The 17,833-nt window shown below is 33.5% G+C and overlaps 1 protein-coding gene across 1 annotated transcript in view; it reads left to right on the top strand.

Moving 5' to 3' along the window:
• LOC102596946 (U-box domain-containing protein 4-like) overlaps positions 1 to 8,450 on the top strand; it is an 11,513-nt gene extending 3,063 nt beyond the window's left edge. Inside the window, exons 2-5 of the mRNA XM_006361156.2 lie at positions 5,074 to 5,354; positions 5,574 to 5,690; positions 5,845 to 7,848; positions 8,071 to 8,450. Coding sequence (XP_006361218.1) covers positions 5,079 to 5,354; positions 5,574 to 5,690; positions 5,845 to 7,848; positions 8,071 to 8,130 — 2,457 coding nt within the window. The 5' untranslated portion in view covers positions 5,074 to 5,078 and the 3' untranslated portion in view covers positions 8,131 to 8,450. The remainder of the gene's footprint in view (positions 1 to 5,073; positions 5,355 to 5,573; positions 5,691 to 5,844; positions 7,849 to 8,070) is intronic.
• The last annotated feature ends 9,383 nt before the right edge of the window (positions 8,451 to 17,833 follow it).

Below are 17,833 nucleotides of genomic sequence, written 5' to 3'. Positions count from 1 at the left end.
TTTCCCCCCATTCCCCCCCCCCCCCCCCCCAACTATTTACAGTTGGGTATTTGGTATGACTTTCTTATTATTCTTCTCCGAAGTTTCATTGTATGAGTCATAAGTTGAGTACGACGATCATTCATTCAACTTTCACTTGTTAGGGAGAGGAACAGGTTAAAGAAAAGATGTGAGTTTGTAGATACAATTGTATAGGAAATTCATGACAACAATGAGACCTTAGTCAAGGGAGCAAAAATTTCAAATAGGAAGGAGATAAAGGAATGGACAGAAAGGGAATTATCAAGGGAATAAGTTTGGAAAGGAGTTAAGATTGTGCTGGAGATAAAGCTCCAGGATCAGATGACTTCACCTTGGTGTTCTTCTGAAAATGTTGGCCCAAGGTTAATGGTGACATTATGGAGAAAGTATGATCTTCTCATGAAATTGGGAGGTTTGTCAAAGGCTTCAAAGCTTTGTTGACCTCAATCATATTGAGGGACCAATATCAAATATAAAAAATAACAGACCTGTTAGCCTAGTAAAAAGTATCTGCAAGATTATTGCTAAGATTCTCTGCATTAGACTAAAGAAGGTTGGACAAGATACTATTGACATTCCATATGCAGTCATGGAAGGTCTTAAGAACAATTGTAAATAGTGTTATAGACTGCAGTAAGATTCTGGAAATTGAATGTAATGTACATCAATTGGAGTTAATTAGAATCAATCAGGAATATTTAGGATCAATAGGACAATTCAATTCCTGTAACTATGTATTCATTTCCTATTTTATGATGTGTACAAAATATTAAACCTTCAATGGTTGAAGGGAATAATCAAGGTAAAAGTCATAAAACATTTCTGGAACCCATCCTTCTTTCTTCCACATCATTCTTTTCTCTTCATTTTTTGAAAAAGGATGGCAAAATCTACAAACGGCACTAGTAGCTAGTAAAATGGTGGATTCTAAAACCCAAAAAAAAAACTCATTGAGTACTGTGCAAACTGCACCTTGAGCAGGCATACAGATACAATCATATCAGGGCCTTTGGATTTTGTGATGGAGAGGATGGGCTTCACAACTAAATGGATCAAGTCTCCTTTATCACTTTTAGGCTTTTCAATAAGAGCCCCATAGGACGCTTTTCCTTTGGAATTTAAGAGGGCTCAGGCAACAACAGCTATTATCTCCTCTATTATTTATCTTGGCAATGGAAGTGATGCTTAATCTTTAGAGCAGTCAGAAGGGCCGCTACCTTTTTTAGTTTTTATAAATTTGGTAAGTTATAAGTTTTGTTAGTAAACACTAAACCAGAAGAAAGAGGATGCTGGAGGCAGTTACAACCAAAATATATTACCATTACAAGCTATGCAATGTGCTAATAAAATCAACAATAACCTAGCTATCATTTACACCAACTGCAGCCTTGTTGTACCAAAATCTAAGCACAAATAGTCAATTTTGTTTGAGTTTGTATAGATTCTTCTTTATCCTCAGCATATCTGTTGTTTCTTTCCTTTCAATCTATGTTGCTCAAACTCGGGTGTGGACCTAGAGGTCAGATTCTTCATCCCATAAATTTTAGGATTTGAGGGTATGGAACCGAGTGCTAATACGGGTGTGCTAGGATTTGGCTAATAAGTGTGTATTACAACATAAAAGAATGTATATTATGACATGTATAACAGTATATAAGTATATCTCGATTAATAAACGTTATTAAGCTAAACTGATAAAATTTAATTCTATATAAATACCTAATATTCATAAGATATCTCAAGTAATGTTAAAAGATTCTCATACTTTATATAACTATATAAATATAACATGAACCCAAAAATCAAACCAAATACCTAACCCATTTATACTTCTTGGTCATAGATATAGTCAAAACATCCAAGGTAAGTTTAAATATGATGTGGATCCCACAGCCAGACCCAAATCGTGTCGAACGACACAGGTGAACCAGGGATTTTGAAAGGTCCAAGCAACATAACTTCCAATTGCCCACCAAATGGCTGTTGGGATTTTTTCAAGTGAGAAAACGAGGCCTTGTGGATTCCCTTTCTGCTGGAGGAACTGGAGAGTATCATGAGGCACTACTTTAGAGGCACCATAGCTAGTAGTAGGACAATGTATGGATTCGTCACCTACTATTCGTGAATGACACACAATACATTGAACAAAGTATGACCTTTTACAACTATCGAGGCCTATCTTTAGTCATCGATAAATTCAGTAATCGTAAGAGTATAGCAAAGATTAGCGGATTGAAAGTGGTAAGGAGATGCTCTAAGAAGACAATTTCAAGCGTACCTTCCTATTACATGTTTCACATGCAAATGTATAACGAATAATTGGAGATGATCCAAAGAATTTCTTGTGAGACACAACGAGGAGGTTTAAGATGTTCACTTTGTAAATTCCAATAAAGAATTGGAGGCTTGGGTATGGACGTGAGGATTTCGTTCAAGCCCTTGTGGGGAAATGGATTTGGAGATTTGACAAAAAGAATCATGCACTTTTGAAGATAATGGTTGCTAGAATGTATGGGGATATGGAGAATGGAAAACATCTCAATCCTTGGGGAGGTCTATGGAGGAGCATAATAGAGACAAGGATGTTCATGGGAAAGATCCACTTCAAGGTGAGTAGGGGACAAAGTTAGCTCTGGAAACATAGATGGAGTCGTGTGACCTTCCAAACAACTCTTTTTCAACCATCTTCTATTTTTTCTTTTTGAGGAAGGTAACAATTTGTATAAATAAACAGCACAAAGGTTGTGTTGAGAGCCATATTTACAACGTCAAAGCCAAGAAGCAAATTATGTCTTTGTTCTACTTGCAAGGATTCTAAAATGAAGCAAAGATTCTGTATCACCTAAGACAACCTCTTTCCAGCCCATCTTCCATATTAAGCCAAAAAGACAATTCTATTGCACAAGTGGAGCTCTTTGAGATTTACGGTTGAAAGAAAGAACTTGCAGGATTGGGAGATCGGTGAATTTGGAACACTATTCTATGATAAATTAGAAGATCTCCCTGATAGACCAAGATACTTAGAAGTAAAGTGAAATAAAAATATATGTTTTTCATAATAAATTCATTGTGCTTTTGAAATACCAAGCAGATAGATACAATCTCCTCTACTCAATATGAGGTTCTAGAGCATTGGAACATATCTGTTTTTCTACTTGGCTAGTAGAGTGGGGATTTTCTCACTGTTGAGAACGTGGAGAAGAAGAGGATACTAATGTGCAAGCCATCTGAAGTTAGGACCATTCCAGTGCCTCACAATGAGCCAATTATAGTGTACTTCATTGAATTAGTTAGACATGGAACCCTTCCCTGTCACAGAATTTTTTCCAATTTGTGCCTTCAAAGGGAAGAACAGGAAAAAACAGGGCATGTGAAGTAGCTGCTGATATCCTATGATGCATATGTTGGGGATTGAATGGAATGAAATGGAGAGGCTTCTGAAAGCATGGAATACTTGTTTTACAAATGATGAGATTCTTTTGATTTCTGACCAATAAAAAGAAATGAGATTCTTTTGATATCGTGTAAATTTTCGCTGTACCTATGAGGTGCGTGTTACTATAGATGATTGGGTGCTATTTTGTATAGTGGATTTTGAGGTTCTCTACTTTTTGGATGCCACTTGTATATAGGGAGACTGTCCTATTATATGAATATTATTATTACTTATCCTAAATGAGAAAAAAAAAATTGTATTGGATGAGAAGGTATCTTCATACTCTTAGGGGTCGTTTGGTAGAGTGTATTAGCAAAAATAATGCATGCATTAGCTTTGTGTATTTGTAGTCCCTTGTTTGGTACACTTTTTCATGCTATGTATAATTAATGTTTGCATTAGTTATACACTCTATTGTGTATTGAGGAGTGTATTACTAATACCATTGATTTTTAGGTATTAGTAATGCAAAGGGATTTAACACATGCATTAGCATGGTTAAAGACCCAATTGCCCCTCAAAAACACTTTTATATCTTTTCCACCATAATTGTGGAGGATATATTTGTAAATAAATATTTTTATACAATGCATACTATTTTTAATACACCAAACCAAACAATGCATAAGAAATAATTTATGCATAACTAATGCAAGCATAACTAATACACGCATTACTAATACACTCTATGTGCATTATTTTTATACACTCTACCAAACGACCCCTTAGGATTCTCCACTAACCCTAATAGTTTTGTACACATTTGGTGCTATTAGTTAAATATTATTCACCAAAATCCTAAGGGGTAAAGCGAACATGACATTATCTCCTTACTATAGTCTGCAATAGCTGAGTGAGTAAGACACAGCTTGTGATCATAGGTTTCCTTGCAATATACTTTTTTGGCTTTCGCATTCATGATTGCTCTAATGAAATAAATTTTAATCCTTTTAGAATGAATGGGGATCCTTATCCAGCAGTGGATCCTGAGTGTTATGTGCGGATTCATGGGAACCCAATAGCTTTTGCTCAATCCCTATATATGTATTAAAATGTCCACTAAACATATATAAATATTTGACTATGAACCCAATTATAATTGTATATTAACTTGAGGTCATTGTATGAATCCATTAACTTCAAATCCTGGATTCACCTGTCCTCAGCTGGATGAGTTAATTAAAGATAAGAGTCAGCTGTATTCCTGGAAATTGTCCATTAGAGAGCTTTTGCTTCTTCCTGATGTGTTTTTCAAATGGAAAACTTCAAGCTGAATTCAGGTTATAAATTCACCGGCATGCAAAATCTTAATCTGCTCTTCAATGTGATACTATCTTGAATCTGTCAAAATAGTACCTAGCCTGATTTTGTTCCATGATGGAACCTTCAAAAGATGGGTTCTAGAGATTCAAAACTAATGATTAAGCTACAGCCCATCTATACATTAGTGCGATTTAATTTCTCTTAATTTGTGGCATAGTTTCCCATCAGTTTTCTTATCTAGTAAATTGAAGAGATAATTTATCCAGTTTATCCTCTGTTATTCAACTCAGGTGTGTAACCTAGTTGGATATTGTTGATTTGGTTTATTGAGTAGTTTGATTATAATTGACCAGGTGGAATGGAGATATCAATGTTAAAGATGCTTCTCAATAATATCTCCTGTTTTTGCCATTTATCATCGAGTGATCACATGAGTGGTGAACTGGTCCGTAGATATTACTGTAAGATTGAGGATATACTGAAGCTTGTAAAGCCGATTCTTGACTCTATTGCTGACGTTGAAGAAGCTTCTAGCGAGCTGCTCCTGAAAGCGTTTGCTGGGCTTGCTCAACATGTTGATGAACTGAGGGAGCTATTCGAAACCTGGGAACCATTGTGCAGTAAAATTTATTTTGTATGTTTGGAGATCTATCTCGTCATAACTTTCATGTCTTGAATAAGCTGATTATCTTATTACAGTCTGCACTTAATACTGATTAAAAGATTTAAATTAAGAGAAACTATTTCTTATTTGCATTCATCTAAACTTCATGACTAATATGTAACACATTTTCAGTACTTTCAGCTATTTTATATCTAGTTTGCTGATATTTTAGTTTTTGATGATCCATAGGTCCTGCAAGCTGAACCATTGATTGGGAAAATTCGAACATGTAGCCTGGAAATACTTGAGCTCCTTAAATCTTCTCACAAAAGCCTTCCTGCTGATGTAACTTTGACAACCCTTGAGGTGGGTGCTAAGTACATGGCTTCTGTGTCTGTTCTACCTTTTAGTTGCATTCATCTAACCCTTCTGTGAAATCTTCCTTCCTACTGTCTCTTTTCATTTATGTTTGTGGATTTCTCATCATTTCTAAGGTGGGTGTATTTTGTTTGGATTGCAGCTCTATATACTGAAAATTAAGTATGTAGATTATGAATTGATATCAATGACAATTACAAAGGTTATTAAAGCTCAAGTGGAAGGCTTGGGAGCCAGCTCAGATAACTTTGCCAAAATTGCTGATTGCCTAAGCTTGAACTCAAACGAAGAGCTTTTGATTGAGCTTGTGGCCCTTGAAAAATTGAAAGAGAATGCTGAACAAGCTGAAAAGACTGAGGACGTTGAATATATTGAGCAAATGATAACTCTTGTTTCTCATATGCACGATTGCTTTGTCACTGTGAAACAGTCCCAGAGCTGTACCACTGTGCCAATACCTCCTGACTTTTGCTGCCCTCTTTCACTTGAGTTGATGACTGACCCTGTAATTGTTGCATCTGGTCAAACCTATGAGAGGGCTTTTATAAGGAGATGGATTGATCTGGGTCTCACTGTCTGCCCCAAGACACGGCAAACACTGGGGCATACAAATCTCATTCCCAATTACACTGTTAAAGCACTCATTGCAAACTGGTGCGAGATAAATGATGTGAAGTTGCCCGATCCCATGATATCTTTGAGCTTGAACCAACCATCTTCCCTCATAACACATGCAGACTCTGGTGCATCCAGGGATAACCATGTATTTCCCCTTACAAGGGACAAACACTCTTTGTCACCAGACTCCACGCAATCTTTAGGTTCTCCGAGAAAGACTTTGATTTCGTCTAGTGTAAGCCAAAGAGAGGAATCATCTCCATCTCATCTCCGCTCCTCTTCAGAGGATTCTTTACCTGGAGTTGCTGGTAATGTACTTGCTTTTGATGTTGAAAGGATAATTATGAAGAGTGAAGACCGGATGGCCCACTCTGGAGAGATAAGTTCACATGGTCATAGTACATTAGCTGTTGAGGAACAGTTATCTTCAGGTCATAGTAGAACAACCTCGGCACCCAGCACGCTTGCTAATTCAAACTTTTCCCCTGTAATTCCTGGTGATGGAAATAAGTTATCCTCACAGTCAGAAGCTGCTGCTGTTGCTTCAGGGGATGTTGTAGTGGATTCCAAGCCAGCTGCTTCTATCCCTCGAAGGGAGCCAGAATTTCCATCTACACTAGAGACAAGACCTCGTAATCAAGCGATTTGGCGTAGACCATCTGATAGGTTTCCAAGAATAATTTCTTCCCCTACAGTTGAAAGAAGGGCTGATCTTTCAGAACTTGAGGAGCAAGTTAAAAAGTTGGTTGAGGACTTGAAGAGCACTTCCATTGATATGCAGAGAACTGCTACAGCTGAACTCCGGTTACTTGCCAAGCATAATATGGATAACCGCATGGTGATTGCAAATTGTGGTTCTATTAGCTTGTTGGTTAACCTACTTTATTCAGAAGACATGAAAGTACAAGAAGATGCTGTTACTGCACTTCTCAACTTGTCAATTAATGACAACAACAAGTGTGCCATTGCAAATGCTGATGCAATCGAACCTCTGATTCATGTCCTCCAAACAGGGAGCGATGAGGCTAAAGAAAATTCTGCTGCAACTCTTTTTAGCCTTTCTGTGATGGAGGATAACAAGATGAAGATTGGGAGGTCTGGAGCAATCAAACCTCTTGTTGATTTATTGGGAAATGGAACTCCAAGGGGCAAGAAAGATGCAGCGACAGCTTTGTTTAACTTGTCAATACTTCATGAGAACAAGGCTCGTATTATCCAGGCTGGTGCTGTAAAGTATCTCGTAGATTTGATGGACCCTGCTACCGGGATGGTTGATAAGGCTGTTGCTGTTTTATCCAATCTTGCAACCATTCCCGAGGGAAGAGCAGGAATCGGCCAGGAAGGAGGGATTCCTCTTCTTGTTGAGGTTGTTGAGCTGGGCTCTGCAAGGGGTAAAGAGAATGCAGCAGCTGCTCTCTTGCAACTATGCACTAACAGTAACAGGTTCTGCAACATAGTTCTCCAGGAAGGAGCTGTACCTCCGTTAGTGGCATTGTCACAATCTGGCACTCCAAGAGCAAGGGAAAAGGTCTGATGCCAGAAACTTCAACCATTTTCTTTCTTCAAATTTTGTGCACCGATAGTGTAAAATATTTTTGCACCATCAGGTTAAGTTACCAGCTTATATAACAAACAAAATATGATAACTTGAAAGTGTAGTAACAGGTTAAATTACACTGTCAGTGTTACTAAACTTTAGCCCTCTTTGGTTTTGTATATGTATAAATATTAACTTTGTGATTACATGCAGGCTCAGGCACTTCTTAGCTTCTTCAGAAATCAACGGCATGGTAATGCAGGAAGGGGTTAATTTATACATTGAACATTTGGGCACATACTTTTCTTATAATTAACAGATAAATTATGTGTGTAAATTTGATATTATAAGTACTGTATGTGAAGATCATGGTTTCCTAGAATGTTTCCCAGATTTGTGAGATCTGCAAAAGTAAATTAGTTGGTGGCTCAGATGGAGTCCATCTGAATAGCTTTGTGTGTACATGTGGAGAAAATTTTAGATGACCGCGAAAACGCTGCAGCCTTTGTAATTTTACAAGTGGTGAGATTGGTAGATGATAACTATTCTTTCTTTTACTTAGAAATGCAAGTACACCTCTTGATTTCTCTTTAGATTTCAAAGATTTGGATAACCAGTGTTAGTTGTTCAGTGAACGTGTAGTTTCACAGATCAGATATTTGAATGTGGTATATGATAACAGAAGTAATTAGACAATCTTTTTGGTATGTTGAGTATTAGAGTCTTCATCATGTCATTTGACAAATCATAATGTTGTTGCAGTTTCTTTCCACTTGTTTTTCTTTGTTGAAACTGTTGTCATGTCAGAGCATAATTGCAATGGAGTAGCAGGGTTAGTGGTTGGTTACGTGAACTTTTACCTTCTTTTTTGTGAGAATTTGTTTTTCTCATATTATAATTTTTTTCCCATTTCAGCTTACTCTACCTTTTTATTAAAATCATTGAAATTTAGGCAATTAATCTAAAATTTGTTGTAGGCATTGAAATTTTGTTTGACTCTACAATGTGTTCAATTTGAGTTGGGACTCTACTAGGTGTGTTCAATTCGAGTTAGGATTCTTGGAGGTTACTCAGTTCTAAATCCGGATACTATATTTCCCTAAAAGACATCTCGAATATTTCGCAAATTCATGAAATATTCATAAAGAGATCAAATTCAAATCATACTAATTCGAGAAATATGTCACTAACGACCCTCAAATCATGGACAAATCTTATGAGAAAAGAATTAAGGGAGGAACAAAATTGTACTTATATATTTATCAATAAAATTATGTTTCTTCATATTTTATTTATGATTGCAATTTATTTTCTATCACTTTAAAATTTGTTGTAAATATGTGTCCTTCCCAAATAATATTAGGTGCTTGGTAAGTTATGCGCACTCAATGTTTATACGAATTCAATAGACGTATGTTATGTGTTTCCAGTTTCCATATTGACTTCTATCATTTATAAAACATAATTAGAGAGGTAGATAATACATTTTCTGACCCAATTTATGTGATATTTTTTTTTAGTCGATCTAAAAAAGAATGATATATTTTTATATTTAAAATAATTTAATTTTAAAATACTTATTCTACCTTTGATTAGATGAACTTAATGAGATAATTTATAGTAATATATATATATCTATGACTTAATTTAGACTATAAATTTCAAAAAAATAATTCTTTCTTAAATTTCGTACCAAATCAAGCTAAATCAATAGATACTCGTAAGTACTTACCTCTCGCATAATACTCACTTTGTCTTATCCATAAAAACTAAACTAATTAGCATTGCATTTTCTGCTCGTCAAACTAATTACACTTTCGATTCGTTGTAGCTTTTGTGGGAAAGTTATCTATTTTTTCTCATTTTCTTTTTATTTCTCTATTTATTTAGTTTTTTTTTTCTTTTTTCTCATTATTTCTTCTCTTTTGTTCAGTTTTTCCACAGATCACATTATTCTTTATTTTTATTTTTTTCACCATAATCTTATTCATACTCAAGTTAGACTCTTACACAGATCCAATTTTTTGTCCCTTTAATTTCTTCTTCTTTTTCTATACAATAAGAAAAAATAATTGATATAGTAAACATGTGTTCTCCTTTTTTATATATAACATAATATATCTTTGGTCTTTTTTGTTTCTCTAATCACATATCAGAACAACATGTTTTATCTTTTCCTTTTCCTTTCATTTTATTTTTGTTTTTCTCCTTTTCTAGTTACATTTATTATTATTTTTAAAAAATTATGTTATTTTTTTTCTTCGTAATCTAATTCTATACATCTTTTTGGCTTCTTTGTTTTTTGTTCTTTTTTTATTTATTGTTTTTTGTTTTTTATTATATTAATAAAAAGATAATTGATATATTACACTTTTTATTTGCTTTTATGCAAGTATACAATTGTAGTATAGTATGATACTCACATGATATATATTAAGGAAAAGGCATAAATTTATTTCTGAACTTGTCCCAAAAGGTCGTTAAACGCTTAAACTAATATGGTGATCTATTACACACCTCTACTACTAAAAAGTGAATTTATTTACCCTCTGAGACGTATAACATCATTCTCACAATGGGAGGTGTATCACACTTGTGCCACATCAATGTCATCTCACTGCCACTTGAGATGACATGTCAGATTTTGAATAAAACTCTCTCCATGTCATTCAATTGTTTCTTCTTCAATGAACACCATCATAAAACAACGACCATTGTCGTCATATTAGTACCAAATCTATATATTTCACCATAAAATCAAAAAAACCGCCACACATTTCACCACCTACGATCAAACCCACCATGAAACCATTACCATTGCCGCCATATTAGTACCAAATCTATATATTTCACCGTAAAAATTAGAATAGTTGCCACAAATTTCACCACCTATAATCAAATCCGCCATCAAAACCAGAATATTTTAGATTTTGTTTTAAGTTACTCAAATAAATAGCTGAAATTTATTTAAACATAATAATTAATAAAATTATATACTTAGACGTCATATTAATAACAAATATGAGTAATGATCTATAAGTTATCAAATTTGCATAATATAGAGTCGGTACAAGACTATAATTAATATTAACACATTACTCTCAGAGATTCTCAGCAATATACAATATACTTAGTAAATTAAATATGGATTTTGAAATTTACAATTGAATGATTAACGATTAATACATTTCTTCATTGATTAATTAACCGTTCATACATCGTGTGTGTTTTTATTTTAGAAAAATAATAAAATAATTTTGGGACTTAGATATTTCAAATCAATATTAATAATAATGCACATTTTGTAGTGATGTCTTGAATCAAGAAAGTCATTTCTTATAATACAAGTGTTTTTATTTTAGAAAAATAATAAAATAATTTTGGGACTTAGATATTTCAAATCAATATTAATAATAATGCACATTTTGTAGTGATGTCTTGAATCAAGAAAGTCATTTCTTATAATACAATTGTCTTAATATCAAGGTTGAATACTCTCTTTTCAATATAATACTAATATTGCTATAGAATACTCAAATAAGGTTCATAATATTTTTACACTTCATTACTATACCACATTGTTTGTTTGAGCTTTATAAAAATAATAATTAATATTGTGCAGATTATATTGGATTATTATTAGGAGAAAAAGATTTGTTAAACTCCATAATTATGTGATACAGAGGTATAGAGATAATATATATTTCGTAAAAAAAAACACATATACATTTATTGTTACATGTGCAAATTAAATAACTCATATATCCTCTTTTGACTAACGAAAGTTAAACTTTGATTTTTAATTTATTTATTTTAGTTATTTAATCAAATAATATTCATATAGAGGTAAATTTGATAGTTTTTTTCACGTGATTTTATTTTTTGAATTTTTTTAATTTAACGGCTAATTTGGGTCTTAATTATCTCCCTCATGAATTTATTTGTTAATCAGTATTTGAGTTTGTTGTTCTTATTTAATTTTTCGCTTTCATTCTTTAGTGTGGAAAACATGAGAAATAAAAAGAAACAATGAACGAATTAAAAATGTTTTTTTTTTTAAAAAAGCAAACTAAAATTAATTTTTCTTTCTGGTTATATTGAATTTTATTTTTGTAGCTGTAAATAAAGTTGATGCATCTATAATAGATTTTACAAGAAGATGAGTGAAAAATTAAATTTGATCAGCAATTTAAAAAATCAAGATTAGTCATTGAATAAAGAAGATTAAAAAAAAAAAGAGACAAAAATTCATGTATGAAGAGGATCAAATATACCTCGAAATATTGTGAGAAGGGTCAAATATACCTTGTAAATCAGTTTTTCACTTCCGTCAAACAAAAATGATCTTGGTTCTTCAAACATAAAATATTGCGATAAAGGTCAAATATACCTTGTATAGTTTTTATTTTATCAAAAAATAATTTTGAATCATTTTTTTCACTTCCGTCAGCTAAAAAGGATTTTGGCTCTATCAAAATTATATATGTAACAATTGACATAAATGTGAGCCACTTTCTTTTAACAAAAAATATATTATCTCTAAATCACAAAGTTGAGAAATGTAATTTATTATTATTATTATTATTGTTATATAAATGGCCCGTATATATGACACTTTTGATTAATAATTTTACTTGTTAAGTCATTTTATAAATCTTGAATTTAAATTGAGTGTGAGTTAAATTTATTTTAAATTTAATATTATTAGTGTTTATCTTGCCATTCAAATTTTAAATTTTATTTCTTAATTGTCAATTCAAATTTGTGTGAGTTATAATTTATATTGGAAAATAAAGGGAAGAAAAGAAATTATTCACGTGTGGCTACCATTTTGTAGCCTTTTTAAAAGAAATTGAAATTAGCATGTATTTATGGAAATTATGGGAATGTGGGAATAAGTCTATTCCCCATGTATTGAGAAACTTTGTCATGTATTAAAAAATAATTAATAAATTTAAATTTGAATAAGGGTAAGAATGTCAAAAAATAAACATGTTTATAATGTGAATGTGTCATTCGCCAAAATTTTATGGCCAAAAGGATAATAATAACGATAATTATAATAATAATGAAAATAAATAATAATAATAATAATAATAATAATAATGATAATGATGAGAACGACAACAACGACGACGACAACAACAACAACCACAATGACGACGACAACAACAACGACAACGACAATGACAATGACAACAACAACAACAACAACGACAACGACAACAACAACAACAACAACGATGACGATCGACAACAACAACCACAACAACGACAATGACGACGACAACGACGACAACAACAACAACCTCAACAACGACGATGACGATGGCAACGACGACGACAACTAGGGCTGCATATCGGTCGGTTCGATTCGATTTTGAACATTATCAGTTTTGCTTATTAGTTATCGATTTGTAGACGTGCCAAACTGTTAAAGAACCATTAAGTTATCGGTTAATCAGTTATTGATCCTTATCGTTTCAGTTATCGAGTTAACCGTTAACATACCACACAATTTTTTAAATCAGAAATCACATGAAGGATTAAATACAATGTAATTAAACTCATTAACTCTATGTAATTATGTACTGCATATTGCAGCCAGAAAGCTGGAAACACAAGACAGAGGACATTTCCTAATATAATCACACTCAACACAGCAGCAACACTTGTATATTTACAAATTACAACTCTCAACACAACACAACAACAACACCTGTAAGGCCTAGTCGTCACCCAACTCTTAATACAACACAGAAACACTTGTATATTTTCAAATTATAAATTGAGCAGTCAACACCAAACACTCAACACAACAGCAAGTCAACAATTCATTTCATCACACAATATCACAATTCAATCACTTAATAGTTAATACCCAACAGGCCAACATTCAACACAAGTACACAATGTCACAACAACAACATGTCAACCGCCAACAACCACAACAATCAACACTCAACACAACAACACTTAAAGAAACTTTCCAACACAAATACGAAATATCATATTTAAATAACTGAATAAAACAGCAACACTACAAGCTGCATCCCTGCAACATTGCAGAAATCAAAATGCAGCACAACTTAAAACTGTCTAACATAAAGTCACTGTCACAGCTCACACAGGCACAAACAGAATTTCAAAAATTCAAAATAACAGTCGCACAATCTAAAAATTAAGTCCAAACATAGTACTAATAGTTCATGTTCAAGTAAACAAAATAATAACTAGCCATCAATCCTTGAGAGTTGACGATTCTGGTTCCTATTTTCCAAACAACGCTTAACATGCGCAGTCCGAGGCAGTCCCAGTATTGTACGAATGGAAATAAGTAATACGGCCACAATGAATACATTTGACTGTCCACGATCCATCTTCTTTTTCTTTAAGTTTTTCATAGTGATTCCAAACAGGTGATCGAGCATTAGAACCATGAAGTCGAGACATGATGAAATCTGATTAACTAAGAAACAGAGAAAGTATAAGATATTTTGATGGTTAAAAATTAAAGAGAAGTCAAAATGAACTGATGAAGAACACCAAGTTCTACTGGGAGCTTGCTTTGCACAAAAATTGGTATTAACCATAATTTAACACACTCATTAGTTATTAGAAAAGAAAAGACAATATAGTCAATAGTAAGACATCTACCTTTCCTTCTCCTTTAGTAGAGTTAGTGAAGGAAACCTCCAATTTTACATGTCATCAATGCAAAATTCTTTTCCAAGTTTAGCCAAATTTAAAGATAAATATGCTAACAAGTCAAGGCTCAAGACTTAAACAATAAAAGTATTAAATAAACTATTCACAGTTTTACATCAATGAGGTTTTTTTCTTACTTTGTTCAAGTTGCTCAAGAAAATCTAAATCTTCCTCAATATTTATGGGTTGTGGCTCACTTCGAAGCCAATCTTGAAGGCACACTAGATCTTGTACCAATTTAGGAGTCAATGAACTCCTAAACGAATCAAGTATGCACCCTCCGTTACTAAAAGCACATTCAGATGCCACACTTGAAACAGGAATAACCAACACATCTCGAGCCATTTCAGAAAGAGATGGAAATCTAGGTGAGTTAACTTTCCACCAAAGCAATACATCAAAATTTGATTTTCCAATTTCAGTATCTCCTTCAAGATATTAATTAATTCTGACTTTGAACTTGCTCCTCCATTTCCAGGTTTATGTTTATGTAACTCCTCAAAAGAAAATCCAAATTCTCCTATCGATACAGACCTTGAATCAAAAGTATCCACCTCAGTTGAAGAAAGTTGGCCATTTTTATCTTTTGAATTAAGCTTTGCATACTCATTAAACAAAGATCCCATGTACGTTCACACACCAATTTCTATAGCAGTCCCTTTTTTCTCCAAACATCTTCTTAAGTGCAAATTCAAGAGTGTTAAATTTGTGACGAGGATCCAAAACACATGGTATGAAAAATATCTTATTCATTTTTTAAGTATAACCCCAATATTTGTCAAATTTCTCCTTCATATTTTCTGCCATTTTAGCCAAACAGGATCTTCATTTGATATCAATTGATTCAAGTAAACACCAACTTGATAAATTTCAAGAAAATGAAAATTTGATGTAATATATCATGATCCAGATATCTTCATATCCATTGATTCAAGTAAACACCAACTTGATAAATTTCAAGAAAATAAAAATTTGATGTAACATATCATGATCCAGATATCTTCAAAGTAAGATTAAAAAACATTTCAAGAAATTTTGTAATTCTCTTACGCTCTCCCAATCACTTCTCAAAAGTGTACCTATAGAATTTTTATCCACAATATCAACAAACTTAAGATGTAGTACCAAGACAATATCACGATCGTCATACTCTACAATTGCACTTTCATATTTAATAACCCTACGCAAAATCATGTAGGTGGAATTCCACCTTGTAGGAACATCCAACCATAAATACTTTTTAACAAGATTTTCATCTTCGCAACATTCTTGAAACTTTTTCCACCTAGCAGGAGATTGCCTAATGTATATCAGTGCTTGTCTAACTCGTTCAATAGACACATTTGCTTCTTTTTGTACCATCTTAAACAATAAGATTTACAATATGAGTCATATATCTTATATGAAGGTGACTACCTGTAACACCTTGTATTCTACATGTACTAGTTCTATTTATATGACGCTTATAATTTATCTTGTGGTATAGTTTGACACTCGGTTTCCTATGCGACTAGTGACAATAGAATAGGTTTAAAGTGAACTGTTCGTAGATTTTGATGCGACCCGATTAAGTTGAATCTGCCCATTTTTTTCCTCTTTAAATAGAGGTTTGGGGTGGAGAATTTTGTATATATTTGTCAATAACTCATGGATGGTGATGAATCCTTGAGTTCAATATTCTCCTATTATGCTGAGGGATTTTTGGAGATTGATAGTGGTTGACTTATGTATATTGTTGTTGGGGGCAACTTGGGTATCTTGGCAAAGGATGTATGAAGTTGTATAAATGTATAGAAGAAGGGTGTGGTGATTTACCATTTGTGTAAGGGTTGTATGGGTCTATTGTCTGTCAAGTGTTTAGCTAATGTTTTACGAGGCCCGTAATGTAATTAGCTGCTAACAGTAGTTCAATTATGAATTATATTGTAGATAAACACCCCAAAGAGAGGCTAAATCGTGATAGTTGTATTGGTCAGAAAGTAAGGTATGTAAGGCTATTCGATTTCCTACTTCTTTGGCATGAATCCAACACTTGTAATACAAAGTAAGCTTTCTAAGTGCCCTTGGTAGTGACTGATCCATAGTTGCAGTTCCTACTCCCTAGAGCATTAAAGTGAGTACTCTAATATGAGTTTATTACTAAATGTACGTGCATACTCTACCAAGTATTAGCATGCAAGGTTTAAACTTGTTTCATCGTCAAAGTACTCTTGGTACGTATTTCCCTTATATAAATCAAAATGATCCTAGATTACACATGGTACATATGTTTATATGTTGGATATACAATCTGTCATATCTTGCCAACTTGCTTCAATTGTCTATTCCATCATATATGTCATATTTTCACATGTTCATATGTTTCCTTTATTAGTTATTACTCCCATTGTGTTAGACTATAATGTTAGCTCACAAGATCCCTACTTGCTCTATTGTATATTTTATATGTACTTACTTGAAATATGTATCCGTCCTTAAGTTGAATATGTCCACGTTCTCCCTTGGTTTCACGTTCATGTATACCTTGTATTTGATATTAGTTAGTGAGTATTTGGATATCATATTGTCACGCCCCGAGCCTACACCCTAGACGTGGACGGCACTCGGAGACCATCGCTGGCCCCAAGTGGACCCTTGGCCTGGCTTACTTAACTCAGTGGAAGACTTAACTCAACAGAATAAACTCAATGCAATAGTTTAAATGATAACATCTTAGCCAAAATGGCAACTTATGTCTCAAAACAAAGTATCTACAAATACATAGATGAGAGACTCAATACTAACTGTCTGACTGTCTATAAATCCTCTATAATACTGAGATGAATGTTGGGATAGACCCCACAACATCCTAATAAAGCAAAACTAAGAAAGCGAAATAACAGAGTCCTCCGGAATGCAAAGAGGCTCACCACTGACTCTAGAGTGCTCAACTGGATCAACGGTGTGCTGGATGCTGATCCTGGTTACCTGTGTCTGCATCATAATAAGATGCAGGCCAACTGGCATCAATACATTGAATGTACGAGTATGCGATTTGGAAAGCTAAACAACAACTTAAGCTTGAAAGAAGTACAAAGGAACACTTACCTTGGCTCTGTTTAACTCATGAGCATCTGAACTCAATATAAAGCAATAAGACACATGCAATGTATATATATATAAAGCTTGTAAAACAGTGTAAACAACTTAGTTTGTTAAAGATAAAACAATAACAAACTCAACTTTTCTTAAATATAAAAGTAATATAACTTTTGTGGGAGATTCTCTA

Source organism: Solanum tuberosum, unplaced genomic scaffold, assembly GCF_000226075.1.
Source record: "Solanum tuberosum cultivar DM 1-3 516 R44 unplaced genomic scaffold, SolTub_3.0 scf00343, whole genome shotgun sequence".
Lineage (NCBI taxonomy): Eukaryota > Viridiplantae > Streptophyta > Magnoliopsida > Solanales > Solanaceae > Solanum > Solanum tuberosum.
The sequence above is the reverse complement of the archived record's forward strand: the minus strand, read 5'-3'. Positions and strand labels throughout refer to the sequence as shown.